This window comes from Colossoma macropomum, unplaced genomic scaffold (genome assembly GCF_904425465.1).
Source record: "Colossoma macropomum unplaced genomic scaffold, Colossoma_macropomum, whole genome shotgun sequence".
Taxonomy (NCBI): domain Eukaryota; kingdom Metazoa; phylum Chordata; class Actinopteri; order Characiformes; family Serrasalmidae; genus Colossoma; species Colossoma macropomum.
In genome coordinates, this window is record NW_023494788.1 from 30,724,059 (window position 1) to 30,739,258 (window position 15,200).

At 37.5% G+C, this 15,200-nt stretch overlaps 1 protein-coding gene across 1 annotated transcript in view; it reads right to left on the reverse strand.

Moving 5' to 3' along the window:
- Positions 1-13,537: 13,537 nt before the first annotated feature.
- hspa9 (heat shock protein 9) overlaps positions 13,538-15,200 on the reverse strand; it is a 30,190-nt gene continuing 28,527 nt past the window's right edge. The window contains exons 15-17 of the mRNA XM_036569161.1: positions 14,537-14,629; positions 14,309-14,449; positions 13,538-14,081 (exon numbers count right to left, since the gene is read on the reverse strand). Of these exons, the coding sequence (XP_036425054.1) occupies positions 14,010-14,081; positions 14,309-14,449; positions 14,537-14,629 (306 nt within the window). The 3' untranslated portion in view covers positions 13,538-14,009. The remainder of the gene's footprint in view (positions 14,082-14,308; positions 14,450-14,536; positions 14,630-15,200) is intronic.

The following is a 15,200-nucleotide window of genomic DNA, read 5'->3' on the forward strand; positions in this document are numbered from 1 at the left end:
GCTACTGGATTGATGGCATTAAAAGATATGTAACATTCTACATATGTAACACAGTAGCATAATACTGGCGTCAAATACCAATATATGAGGTTTTGAGAATATGGAGCAACAATAACTTTTAGAATGTATTACTAATTTTATGCAAGAGCTTAAAATCATGACTGAGAGAAAAGGATAACACTTACACAGGGCAGCACTGTCTGTTATGAAGATCTGTAAAGACAAATACACAAGATGACAATTAAGGATAAACAGTACATCTAGTAAGCAGAGAAATATGCATGTTGCTGCGCAGGAACAAACTGACACCTATTATCACCAAAATTTGATGAAAACTGAATCGTGAGAAGTTCAATCTCCATAGTCAGTCATATGATTCAAGAATTATAGTAAAAGGGAAAATGTAGTTTTACACAAATCAGTAATTTCGTTATGCATTGCTGTTTTGGTGATGTGTCTGGCAAAGGTTTTTTTTTTCTTTTTTGCTTTCTGAGATGTTCACTGTTGAAATGCACATATTAGCATGGTATGTGTGGTAGGCTTGCCTAGTACCTCAATGAATCGTCTGATAGACATTTTAAACACTTACTGTCTGTGAAGCCACAGAAACAGAAAGAAGACAATTAATCATATATATACAACATACTGTCCAAAACAAACTAAGCTTGCTTTCTGGACAACACTGGAGCACTCCCTCTTGATTAAGGTAATTAAAACATCACACATACATATCATGAAGACATGCTTTTGTCTATACATGCGGAGATGCCTGTGTTTTGTGAATAAAGAGCAACTTTGTTAGACTGATAAGCAAAATAACTTACACAGAACAGCACTGTCTGACTTAAAGACGTCCTGTAAAGAAAAACACACAGAAATCAAAAGACAATTCATTAAATATAAATAAATGCAGAATAGCATGATGTACAAATACATTTACATGTCACAGTGTGCAAGTTATTGTAAATGAAGAGCAATTTGATTTGAGCACCACAAAAATCATTAATTTAGTATTCATGTGTGCTTTATGGAAGAACAGAGTAAGCTGTCTAAGACAAACTTTCAGAACTAAAACAAAGTAGTATCGTAGCTCTGCTATAAAGATAAGCAGACAAGAAAACAAAATATAAACAGTACATCTAATGAACTGTCTAAGACCATGTTTTTTTTCCATCCTGGTCATATTCCTTCAATATATATTTCATTTCACCTGATCCAGCCCATCAACTGATTATGGAGCCCTTCATGAGCTGGATCAGGCACATTGGTACATGTTTGAGATGTAAACAGAGTCATTCAGGTTTGGTGTGAGATGCTCCATTCTAGAGAAACATACTGAGTCTGAATTGTTAACAGTGATGGCGACAGGAACCAGACTTCTGAAGAGTTCAATGCCTCTAAATTTGCTTCATCTGTCCATTCATGGTGGAGCGATACATGCAGGGTGTTGTGAGGCAAAACAGTCCCCAAAGAAAACTTATTATTTCAGATTTACCACTATTTTACCATCATCAACATTCCATATAAACTCAGAAGGCATGTGTACGTTTACTGTCATTTACAAAATGTAAAATAACTATATTTGTATTGTACACATCCCAACTTCTGGTTCCTGTCACCACCACTGTAAAGAAACCAGGAGTCAGTTTTTTTTTGGTACAATTTACCAAAAACGTTTTACCTCGAACTATTTTGAGTGACTCTGTTTACATCACAGTAAGTTAAATAAATTGTGCACATATTTTGAGAGTTACCTTATTTACTGTCATAACAAGCTATGTGATGTACATACCAGTTTCAAAAAAATTAATAAAAATGCTAATATTTACTACGTAAGTCCTAACCAATAGCCAATAATTGACTAAGAAACCTAGGGGCTGAGGACACACTAACATAGTGATTTACTTAGCTAAGGTTAGCTAGTGTGTGAAGTAAAGTGAGCGTATGTATGCTAATGTTAGCTAACGTTATATTGTGTATAGGCTACAATGAATGTGGTTAAAAAGCAAAAGAAGACAAACTAAAACTCTCCGTGTTGTTTTAAACTTTAAACAGGCGGTCAGCTTCATGCAGATTCTGCAGAATAACCGTCAGGAACTGCAGTCCGGAGTTAGTCGGCTTGCTAACGCTAGCTAGCAGCCTCTCGGTTAGCTTGTTAGCTTAGCAGTTAACGAAAGATAAGCAGCTTTACAACAAACTGTACCACTAGTAACGCTACAAATGATATCAAAATATACCGAATTATGTCCTAGACATCAAATTAAATGTGACTTATGTTCATGTGTTCAGTAAAATGTAGTTTAAAGCCATCATTTATCAGAGCTACAGAAATCAGTCCTCAGATAGCAGAGGCGGAATGTCAGTTCTCGTCTCGCGAGCGACGAATCCTTTTTTTGAACTGATTCTTTTCAGTGAATCAGTCGAACCGATTCACACGGCCATCTGAATCAAACTCCTAGCAGCTTCACAGTTCTGTCTGTGGAGTCGGTTCAGAGTCGAATCCTGCTGCGAATACATGTTTTACTAAAAATAAATAGCTCACCTCAGTGACAGTAACAATGACAACAATACCTTAGAAGCACAAAATAAAGTTGTGTGTTGTTTTTTCCCATGAAGCCCACTTATAACATTTGTATGGTTTTATGTAACAAAAATTAATTATTCTACGTTTTCCCTTATATGGGCCCCTTAACGTCTAATTTTCCTAAATAATGAAGAAAAGATAACCGTCTGTTTACAATACATAAGAATGGCTACTGCATGACTGTGATATAATTACTATAATAACTAACCAGGGCTTAAGTGGACACGGCTAAAGAAATGCTAGGAAATGGTGCAACAATCCAAAAAAAAAAGCTTCTACACATCCCAAGTGTTTGTGCAATTTTGTTTACTTATTTTCTAAAGAAAATGCAATCGGTGGTTTGTGCAAACTGAGTTACAAGTAATCAGTTTTGATTACTTGACTGACTTAATTGATTGACTGTGATCAGTGACCATCTCTTCATTCGAACGTTACTACAGGACAAACCAATCTGGTAGCGCAGCTTAAAACATGCCAGATAGCTATCATATAACGTCACATGAAACTTGTGAATACATTATTAGCTTGGAGCAGATAATAGTTTGGTAATACAAGTCTTTAGACCAGGTTACAGTAGCCACCACATCCCTAGCTTATATTAATTAAAAATACAATATTAGAAAAAACTTGCTTATAACATTTATTGCCCAAAACGTAACTATAGCTAACAAGTAACACTGACAAATATTTCTCAGTCAGCTCTTAAATTAGCCAACTATTAGCTCCATTTTATTAATTTTGTTAAATTCATTTTCATTTACAACATATAACGATATTCAACAGACATAAAGTCTTATTTAGAATTATCATATTTCTACATCTATTTTCTTATTTTAAAATTCTTAATGGTACTAGAGAACAACTCCGACTCTCACGCACTCATATTTTTCCCCCCTTAAGCTATTATAATAGCAGAGCCGGTTTGTGAAAATAGCCTCTTCCAGCTGCTTCCTTCTAATATTAGGTCAGACCAGACACTGCGCAGCATTATACTGCCATCTACTGGTGTTGTTTTTTGTGGTTTCCACTATATAAAAGTACTCCATCGGTTCAGTTTTATTATTTATAAAGTAACTGGACAGGCGAAATCAACTACAGACCAACTCTCAAATTTATATGTACATTTAATAATTTTAAAATTCAATTAAAATTCTAATTTACTATTGCCCTTGAATCAGTTTACATATTAGAAACAAAAACTACACATTAGAAAATACTGTTTTTGTCTAATAATTGACCTTAGGGTTCATTCTTCGGTTTGGATTTATATTACACCTTATGTATATTTCATTATTTATAATTTTCTGAGGATTTCTCCACATCAAAACGTTGTGTGCAGCACAGATTAAACCTCCTTCCAGCCCAGTATAGCTCCCGTCCATCAGTGCAGATCAGAGTGCTTACCTACGTAGCATATATTGTGTTATCAATTTTTTTTTATTAAATGTCTGAAAATGGCTATGCGCAAGCAGAAGCAGATATGACTCTAAACGACATGGTCCATCCCTGCTGAAAAAATGCAATTAGGAAAAACTCTAGTGTGCAGCATGTAATGACACTTTAAAGGGAATTGGCTTAACTCCATTAGAGATGACGCTTTCTGTAAACACCTTTAGATCCAATTAGAAAACCATCAGATCCATCTAGAGTCAGACACAGGTTACCTATTTAAAACGTTACCTATTAAACTATTACAGTTCTTTACATTTTGATACCGACCGATCAGAAAAAAACACGGAATACCATAACTGAATATTATAAAACCAGCAGGAACAAACAGAAACTTCTGATGGTTTCTATGATTTTTTAGATAGGATAGTAGAAACTATGTATTTTTATTAAGAGGTCTCAAACACATATGAAGAGAGCATATTAATATTTAATAAAAAACAAACTAACAAACAAAACAGAACAACAAAACCTCTCAAGCCTCATAAAAAAGAGGACTTTGTAGGTCACGTACTACTCCTCCTTCTGTTGTGATTGTGACTTTGACTGGCAAAGCTTCAGCCACAGTCACGTCAATGTCCCCTCTCCACACTGCGAGGGGAATAGTAAGCTCCTCTATTGTGGAAGTCAGGAGGACTGGTTCCTTTGTGTCCGGCTTAGTGGAGACGCCCACTATCTCCACCTCCGAACACATTCTCGAGATCTCCGTCTTCTGCGAAAAGCACAAGACATACTAATGAGAGTAAGCTCTAAACATAAGTACCCTCTGATCACAGCACAAGCACAAAAATAAATTGTAAAACTGCGGCGCAAGGGCGTGTGGGGCGGTGCAGCTGTAAACCGGGGCTAAGTGAATACATCCCTCAGGCGTGGTTAGGTGTGCTGCCGCAATAGCCAGTCAGCGCCCAGTTTACCAAAAAGCTTTATAATAATCTTAACTGCAAGAGAACGATTAATGTAATGTTGGCGCTACCATTTAACAATGGTCTTCGTGCTAAGATGCTTTTGGGACACCCAGTCCTGATCAATTCCTCATTCCTGAGCTAATGATTATGTTTATTATATGGACAGAGAAGAAAATACTTGCCAAGTTTGGTATTTCAAAACCTCTTTAAAGCTATTTTCATAAAATGGCAAGAATTAATAACAGTGTAATATAATACTACTGCTATTACTGCTACTACTAATAATAATAATAATAATAGGCTAAACTTTGTTACGCAATCATGTTCTTTACTGCAATGTTTTCAAACATACAAAAATAAATGATTTTATGTATGATGAAGAAATTCTTAATATTTAAATGAAAAGTATATTATTAATATTTAAAAACTACTTCTAATCGTTCTAATCATGATTAAAACGAGCATTTATGCGCATGAATTTGTTTTAGCAACATTTTTAAGGATGTATAAATCATAAAAATTCAAATATAAAATGTTTTACTGTTAAATTTCAGTATATGGGTTTTTGTTTACATCTGTATCATTATTGTTAAATAAGACTTAAAAACTACCTTGACCTCCCGCTTAACACGCAGGTGAGTGATGGTCCTCCTTTCACCCAGAATTATTTTGGCAAGAACCACCTCTCTCCGGCACGAGACTTCAAGCCGTTTCCCTGTACAGTGCAGAGTACCGTTTTGGAGCGGCACATGACCACTTTTGGTGGGTTGCAGCTTCGTTGCGCTCAACGAAGGCATATAAACAACTGAGAATCAGAAGAATGGTGAACGAGCCATTTAAGAAGCATCAAGACCCAAACAGAAGATGAGAAGAATGTTCTGGAGGAAAACTATCTATATTATCGCCAGGGATCAGAAACCATTTGACGGTACTTAATCACTATAAAAATAACGTACAAACAGATTATTCGGGAAAGAGTAAAAATCACCTAAAGGTTTTTATGACCACCCCGTCGTTCCCGATATTATGATTTTCGGCCCTGGTCATGGTGTATTTCGCCACACATTTCACTCGGACAGGAGCTGCTCTAGAGTATTGCGTTTCCTGTTTCGAAAACATTCTAAGGAAACAAAAGAGCAAAACAGTCAAACTAAGAATACATTCAGGCCATACTCTTTTATTCATACTCTTTTACCGAATTTATTGTATTACCTACAATTAAACTGTTTATATGCAAATATTTCGCTTGTTGATTGGTTGGCGAACAAACCATGGCCGTGTAGTAAATGGTGTAGTAAATTGTTCTCATACACTGAGACAAAGTGGGCCTATTGCTGTGTCATTAGCTCTATAAGGCTGTATATAAAACGTAACAGAAAAAAACTGATCAAACTGAACTGTTCAAATCGGCCAAAAAATATTTGTGTCAGCGTGTGCGTAAGACGGAAAAGGAAATTGTTCAGTGGTGCCAGTCCATTAGGGGGCACACTACTTCCAGTTTACTGATTTCCCGTTGAACATCGTGTTTACAAGGATATGTGCTTGGTGCAACGACGTACTTAAAATGAAGTGGAGGTCAAATCAGGCGTTGTGCTTAAGAAAGAGCACAATGATCATTCTATTTATCAGTGTACACATTTTTTTGAGTATCGCTCGGAAGCACCTTATAAGAGTTCATTTTAAGGTGAGTTCATTTTTTAATTTACCCCTAATGGTATTGAGATGCTAATGGATAATGGAATGGTGAAGGGTTTCATATTTTGATGTTAGCATCGTGTAAAATAGTTAATGGTAATGTTTTAGTTCGGTGAATTAACATTAGTCGACAATATTTTTGATATATCGTAACGTTGAAGTGGTTGACGTGACGATGTCTTGGTATTGGGTGTTGTAATTGGCTTGGCATTATCGTTTTAGGCATGGTCGAAATTTGAACTCCTGGCACATACCAAAAAAGTGTCCCACTTTTGCTTAGTTCACTCTAATATTAGATGAAATATGTAATAAAAAGGTTATTTAGATTGTTAAGATGCATTACATTTTATTTCTATAATACAAGATTTGTAGTCTGCTTTGAACTTGACATTATGGAATGCATTGTTGGAATGGCTTGTGTGGAATGTGAGGACTCATGGGCAGTGTACTTGTTTTTCAGACGTTACCTGCATAATGTATGACGACATTAACTACTATTTGGTCGTGAGATGTTTATATTGTTGGTTTGTCTTTTAATTATTAATCGGTTAACATTAGTTTGCAATACAGCATGCCCGAAAAATATTTTTGGCGGCACCACTGATCGAGAATTCAGGCTTCAGGTAGCTTTGCGATTGGTTTGTCCACTGACCAATCAAATAGCACTTTGCAGATTTTGATGTAGCAACAGTAACCATGGCGATCCCTGAAGAGTGAAAAACTGTGGGGACTTTGAGGAGAATAAACTTGGTGGTTAGCCCAGTAGCTAATCTGACTAAAAATTCTGTGGAGATTTGAATAGCCACCTTTTAGTCATGGAATGCAAAAATCTGTGTAAAGATGTTCGTCTAGCTGTTCTTAATTTACTTTAATACTTTTATTGTTTTGTGACAAAATGTATGCTTGGCTAATCGTAGGCGGAATCTATAAAGCCCTCCTTTGGTAACTACAGAGAACTTATAGAGATAAACTGGCTCTGGTAATGTTAGCTAGTTAGCTAAGTAAAGCAGGTCGTGCCAAACAAGGATTCAAAACTGGACAAATAAAATTGTTAAATAAATTTGTTACACATACATGTTTAGTCACAAAATCACTAAAAATCTTGAATTGCATTAAGAATGGTTGCAAAGAAAGAAAACTGTGTGTTGAATTTTTACACTGTCACAACTAAACTGAATACCCATCAATAAAACTTTTTTTTAAAAAACAACTATTTTTATTTTAGTTTATTTTTATTATAGTTTGTTTTTATTTTATAGTTATTTATGTATGTATACACAGCAGTTTGTAGATTTCATTTTTTCATAATCTACTTACTTGAGGCTTGGTTATTTACTCCGATGACCTGAGGACTGACGAACTGATAATCTCAGTGACAACTTGCTGAAATATATATGCCCCGCGAAGGCAGAAGCTGCGCGCGCATAACTCAACAGTGTTTTGTGTGATTACAGACAGCAGAGCTGAACGGTCTGGTTCTGGAAGTAAAATCCCATTCATAATCACCTCAGGGATTTTAATTTTTTTACCTGTAATATTTTATCTAGCTAGCGCAGACTTACCAAGATTGTGAGTCTGTAAATCGCGTTTTCTTGCCTCATTCCTCATAATAAAATGCATTACCCACAAGTCTTACAGCGAGCTGCACCAATCAGGGGCGTCGCTGTTACCATGGAGATTGAACCGGTTGGTTCCAGAAAGGCACGAAGCACAGCGGCGTTGCCTCAGCAGCAGTGGTGTAGTTTCACTGTCAGATACGATGCGGTAATTCAGGGATCCAGAGGAGAAGACAGTTTACAGGGCTTAAAACCAGAGTGTGATTGTGTAGTGGCGTGTAAGTTTTGTATGTGTAAAGCGGGGAGAAGGGCCCTGGTCACTTCTATCACAGTTAGTATGAAAGACAGCACGTGCAGGGTTTGTTACTTGTCGAAAATGATCTAAATCACCATCTAGAAATACTATATCAACTATTTAGTAAGACCACAAAAAATACCTTAGATACCACTGTATCTGCTTAGCAACTTCCTAGTAACAACCTGGAATATCATATCAGTCATCCACCATCTGCCTGGGACACCATAATAACCATAAGTCCAAAATATACAACTTTTTAACTTAACAAGTACCAGTGGATTTATTTGAACACCATTTATTTAACACCACACACACTCAACACAGCACACACAATAAGCACACAACAAGCACACAACACACCCCACAACACACCCCACACCACACACACTCAACATACCACAGAATAAACACATCACACACACTTAACACACTCCATACCACACACAATAAACACACCACACAAAATAAACAAACACTAAACACCCCCCACCACACACACTCAACAGTCCACACAACACACCCCACAATTCACACTCAGCACATCCCACACCACACACACTCAACACACCACACACACTTAATACACCCCACACCATACACAATAAACACACTACACACACTTAACACACCCCACAACACACAATTAACAAACCACACACACTCAACACAGCTCACACCACACAAACTCAACACTCCTCAGACCACACACTCAACAAACACACACACACACACTCACAATTAACACACCACACACACTCCACACAATTAAACAACACTTTGGCACATTTTAACAACTATCAACAGTTTTAAACCATTTTAACGTTTTAACGAAATTAACTGGCTTTTTCAAGCCAACTTAAAGTTCGTTCATGAACTTTCCCCTTTCTAGTTTAAATCTACGAGTTGTTTTTTTGGTCATGCCTCCCCACAGCTCTCCAGCTGGATGTGATGGCTGTGCGCGGTTGAGCCAGAAGATTTGTGAACTTGAAGGAAGAATCTCTGTATTCTACCAGATCAAAGACGATGAGGATCTCCTCGACTCCTTGCTGGCTACAACGCAGGCGATCAGAACGGCAGTCTTCCTCGAGCGGCTGCGGATCACTGGCCTCGGCTTGGAGCTAAACCCAGGGGCAGGAAGGTGTGTTGCTCCGCACCGCGCCAGGCTGAGCCATGGTCCGTTGCAGGTGGGGGTTTTCGTGGTGGTAGGCGCTCCGATGCGATTCCACGAAAGGTTCACCTGAGCAACACATTCTCGGTGCTGGAAGAGCTGGAAGACACTTTTGCTGACAAACAGTCGTCAGTGCAGAAAATCCGAGTGAGCTCTCCAGCCATAAACCTCACCCCTGCTCCATCTGAAAACCCCACTGTGCAGCGGGCCCGCCACTCCACCTCTCAGCTGGACGCGGCCGGACAGCCAAACCGCTTCCTACCTCCCCAGGCCATCTCCACCTCCACACGGCCACCCTGCCGAGCTCCCTCACAGCTCCCACACGGACAGCCGGACCGCCGCTCCCCGCACCGGAATTCTGCCGCGCTGACCCCTCGTTTCCCGCCACCGCTGGTTATCGAGCCACGAACCCATCGCCCATCCCCGCCTCAGCCTCGACTGACCCGCTACCCTCCTCCATCCACTCAATCATCATAAAAATTAAGCACCATACAGCCGTAGTTCACTCTATCTCTGGTGCAAAAGTCTCTGACATTACACAGCAGCTCCCCAGTCTTCTAAAGAAATACGACTCAGTGAAGAAGAAGGTAATACATGTGGGATGTAACGATATCAGAAATCAAAACACAGAACTGCTGAGAAATGACTTCACAAGCCTGCTATCTTCTGTACAAGACGGTGGTAAATCTGTTTTCATCTCTGGACCAATTCCGTCACTGGGAAGAGGTTCAGGACGTTTTAGCCGCATTTTAAACCTTCACACCTGGCTCCAAAAACCTGCCTCTGCGAAGTCTTGACCTTTATTGACAATTTTAACCTTTTCTGGAACCGCCCTTCTTTTTACAGAGTTGATGGGATTCTTCCCAATAGGCTGGATTCACAGATTTAGGCCACAATATATTTTACTCTGTTAACTCCAGATGACTATTACATACCTCAAACTCAAACTCAAGTATTTCTGTTGTTTTGGGTAGAAGACCCAGGACTAGCTCTTCATCAAAAAGAAATAACAAAGAAGCGAAAAATTTTAATGTTTTTTTTTTATCCAGACAAACTGATTTTTATTGATCCAACTCCAATTACTTTACACTCACAAGAAAACCCTGCAGTAAATGCTATAACAGACCTTGAGAGTTTTAAAAACAGAAAAGGTTTAGGCATAATACATTTTAACATTAGAAGCCTACTTCAGAAGGATAATATGGATCAACTTAAAGTCCTGATTGCACAATCTGATCCAGATATTTTAATACTAACAGACTTGGCTTAGACAATCTGTAAGTGATGAAGACGTGGCCTTAAATGACTTTAACCTTTATAGAACAGACAGAGAATCAAGAGGAGGAAATCTTACCCTCACACAATTGGTCATGGAGTCAACAAACCCAAATTTGAAGGATCCCACCAAATCTACCCTGCTAGACTTAATTCTGTCCAATAAAATGGACAGAATTACTGCCTCAGCAGTCTTTGACCTTGGCATTAGTGACCACTGCCCCATTGGATGCATTAGAAACAGTTACAAGAACAAAACAGGCTCTCACATGGTGGTTAGAAGAAATTTTAAACATTTTAATGAACAAGCTTTTCTATCTGACTTAGCAATGAGTGAAATCAACCATAGACTAAAAATCCCAGATGTTGACTTAAATCATTTCCAACGGTGGTAAACACACACACGTGGGAGAGAGTTAGAAAGGCCAAATCAGATTATTATCTCAGCCTGATTACCAGCCCTACAAACACTCAACTTTTGGAAAACTGTAAAATCCCTTAAAACCAATTCCTCTACCCTTCCAACCAGCGTTATAGTTGATGATCAGCTGATATCTGATCAGAAGGAAATCTGTAGAGCTTTTAACATACATTTTGCTGCAGCTGGGCACATTTTTGAAAATACCGACTCAAATCTGCAGTTAGGTAAAACTGACAACAACTCTACTGCTACCCAGAGCCATGGTCTCTTCACACTCCAGCCTTTCTCTCCAATCATAGTAGCTAAATCTCTTACTACTATTAATCCATGAAAAACTACTGGTGAAGATGGGCTGGACCCATACTTCCTGCATCTTCAATTTTGGGCCTAGTTTTATTCTATCTATCTATCTATCTATCTATATATATATATATATATATATATATATATATATATATATATAAATAAATGAACTTGCTGCCTCTGCCTCAGACTGCAAAGTACACATGTATGCAGATGACACAGTGTTATACAGTTCAGCTGACTCTGTTTATGCTGCAATAAGAAAACTACAATGCTCACTTAATGCTCTACAGGTTGCTTTGAGTAAACACAAACTGGTTTTAAATGCTAAGAAAACTAAGTTCATGCTGTTTTCCAGATCTACTAATACTGATTTTAATACTGTAAATATCACTACCCTGGCAGGATCCAGCATCGAAAGAGTCACAGAGTATAAATACCTTGGCATATGGCTGGAAGATAAACTCACTTTTAAACCCCATATGAATAAATTGGTTGGCAAATGTAGACAGAAGCTTGGTTACCTACATAGAAATAAACCCTGTTTCCCCGTGTATGCAAGAAAAATTGTTGAGGCAACCTTGCTATCAGTCACGGACTATGGTGATGTAATTTATAAACACGCATCTGCCAGTTCCCTAAAACCACTGGACTCAGTCTATCACTCTTCACTGAGGTTCATTACTGGAGACCCGTATAACACTTATCACTGCAGACTGTATGAAAAAGTTGGATGGCCCTCACTAGCAACACGGTGGGAAACACTTTGAAGTAATATATTCTGGCATATGGCCAGAGAGTGTTTTATAAATAAAAATAAACCAATGACATCTGTAAATAATGGTATTTATCAGACTCGCTCCAGTGGTTGGATCACATGACAGGTACCGAGGGTTTTTACTGAACTGGGAAAAAATGCTTTTAGTTACAGAGTACCAGCGAACTGGAACTCCCTACAGGAAACACTAAAGCTCAGCTCGCTGGTGTCACTTGGTCATTTTAAACCTTTACTCTCTAACCACCTCCACTTTACATACACCTGTTTTACCTGATTTCTTTTCCATTATTATCTTTTGATTATTTTATTTATTCTTATTTTGATTATTTTGTCATTTTAATAAATTCTTTGTTTACTTTTTGATCTTATTCTCCTCTTATTTTGATTTTAACCTTTACATTTTAGCTGTTTTAATTGTTTTTTATTATATTTTATGTATTTTTATTATTGTTTCACTTTTTTATACTTACCTGCTTTATCTTTTATTTATTAAATTTATTTTTACTATTTGATATTTTCTTTATCAATCCCTTGCTCTGTACTAACTCGCCAACATTGTAAATGAGGGTCACCCTCAATGTTCTCCGAGATTAAATAAAGGTTGATTGAAATATTGCTATCTGAGGCTGCATCTACTGAAGCAGCATTAATAAAAACACGGACACTTTTCATGATCAGGTACAGAGGTGGGTAGAGTGGCATAAATCAATACTCAAGTAAAAATATTGATACTTGCAGAAAATAACTACACAAGTAAAAATACCTTCCCAAAAAACTTGAGAAATACAAAAATTGTGCAGCTTTGTTCTTCTCTTTTTGGGATTTGTTGGTCTAAAATACAAAGCTCAAAACATATTGAAATTAAACAAAAAAATGGAATTGGTAACTAAATATAAATGGCAATATGTAACAGAGTAAAAAGATTCCTTTATCACTTGAGTAGAAGTAAAAATATTTTTGATTTGAAAACATCCAGGAGAGTAAAAATCCTTTTTTACTCTCCTGGAGGTGTGACCCCACCTCTGCTCCACAGTACCAGACTTGTTAAAATACCTTGCAAGTGCTACAATATGAAGTTTCACTGTATATAAATATTTGAAAGTGATTAGTTTCCACTGAAATACTTTAATATATTGCCAGCTCTGGATACATTCTGAGTAGTCCTACACAGTGAGCGATCAATACATATAAAATGCTAAAATAAACAAAGTATCTCATACTGCTATATCTTAAAAGACAAGCATCCTAAGAAAATTCTCATACTTCTGTTTAGACATCAGTAGGCAGGATTTTTATCTCCATAAACCAAATTTTAATATAAACTTCATGTAAGTGGAAAAGCAAAATAGGACAGCACATACTTAATCACAGACAGATTACTACTGTAATTACTACTGTTCATGCAACCAGGACTTCTTATGCCAGACGAATACAAATTAAGTTCCATGGGGGGCAGTAATACAGTGAACACAAATGTACTTTATGTGATACTGCAAAAACACAGCATATGAGAACATGAATGCAACTCAACAGTTTACATTCCCAAGCACTTCAGCTCCTTCACAATTGTAAAGGCTCTACTGTTGTCCCTCCTTTTTCTCTCCAGTCTCTGTTCCACTTGAACTGCTGCCATCTCTCTCAGATGCCATCTAGAAAAGATCACAAGTAATAATAGATATATTAAAACTTGTGACTAGCCAAGTAAATGAGTGGCGACCCATATTAACAGAACTTTACTAAAGCGACTGGACCTTATGAATACTGTGCATACTTACATTAACATAATACTGCTTGTTACTGCTTGTCTTGTTATATTATATTGCTTTATCTTGTAGGAAAGGAAGACCAGAAAGACCACTTGTCTAAATGTAATTACCTTCTTGTAAGCCATCTCAAAGAGCTTTAGAGATGCCTGCTGTAGACTTGTAGCAGCCTGTTTGATGGTCTCACCAGTCTCTGTATCCTTCCGTGACAGCAGGTCTCGTACTTTAGTGATTTCATCTCTCAATTTGTTACACTGGAGAAAGACAGAGCACATTACTTCATGAGCTTTGCACAAAAATAAGTATACAGCATTTAACAAATAATTATACACACTGTTTACCTCCTCCGTGGGTAGCTGATCCTTGAACTCCTCCATTTTTGACTCTGTATCATGGACAATGCCTTCAGCCATGTTGACAGCCTCAACACGGTCCTAGGGAAATTAAATAAATTTATCTAAAAGGGCACTGTGAAGTTCCTTCTTTTTGAGCAGCAAAACAGTCCAGAAAAACATGCCAAACAATCGGCTAACCGCTTCAAATAGGTTTGTTTCAGATTAAACAATGATTAAATATTCCCTTTGAAAAGTTTTTACATGAAGGTGAATGTGAATGAGGTTGTGTTTAAAATTAAATTTGTTGCGTTAAGTACTAAAATCTCATAAGTACATCATAGAAAATTTTTTTTTGGTATTTGGTGAAAACTAATTTTTAATTTAGAACGTACAAGACAGAAGCTAAGAAAGCATAAATAAACTTATTTGCATTTACAAGTTGAGCAAATGCTTTCATTTGTGAAGTTAACAAAGCAACATTCAAAATTCATCACTACCCCTTCCTGCACTCTAGGGGACGACCCCCATTGAGGACAACATGCTCCACAGAGCCCACTCACACCTGAACAAAGGTGACACCACCGTAAGGATAATGTTTTTTTCTCTAGTGCCTTCATCCTCCTCCTCCTCCTCCTCCTACCTCTTTGACTGGGAAACAAGCTCAGGGCAA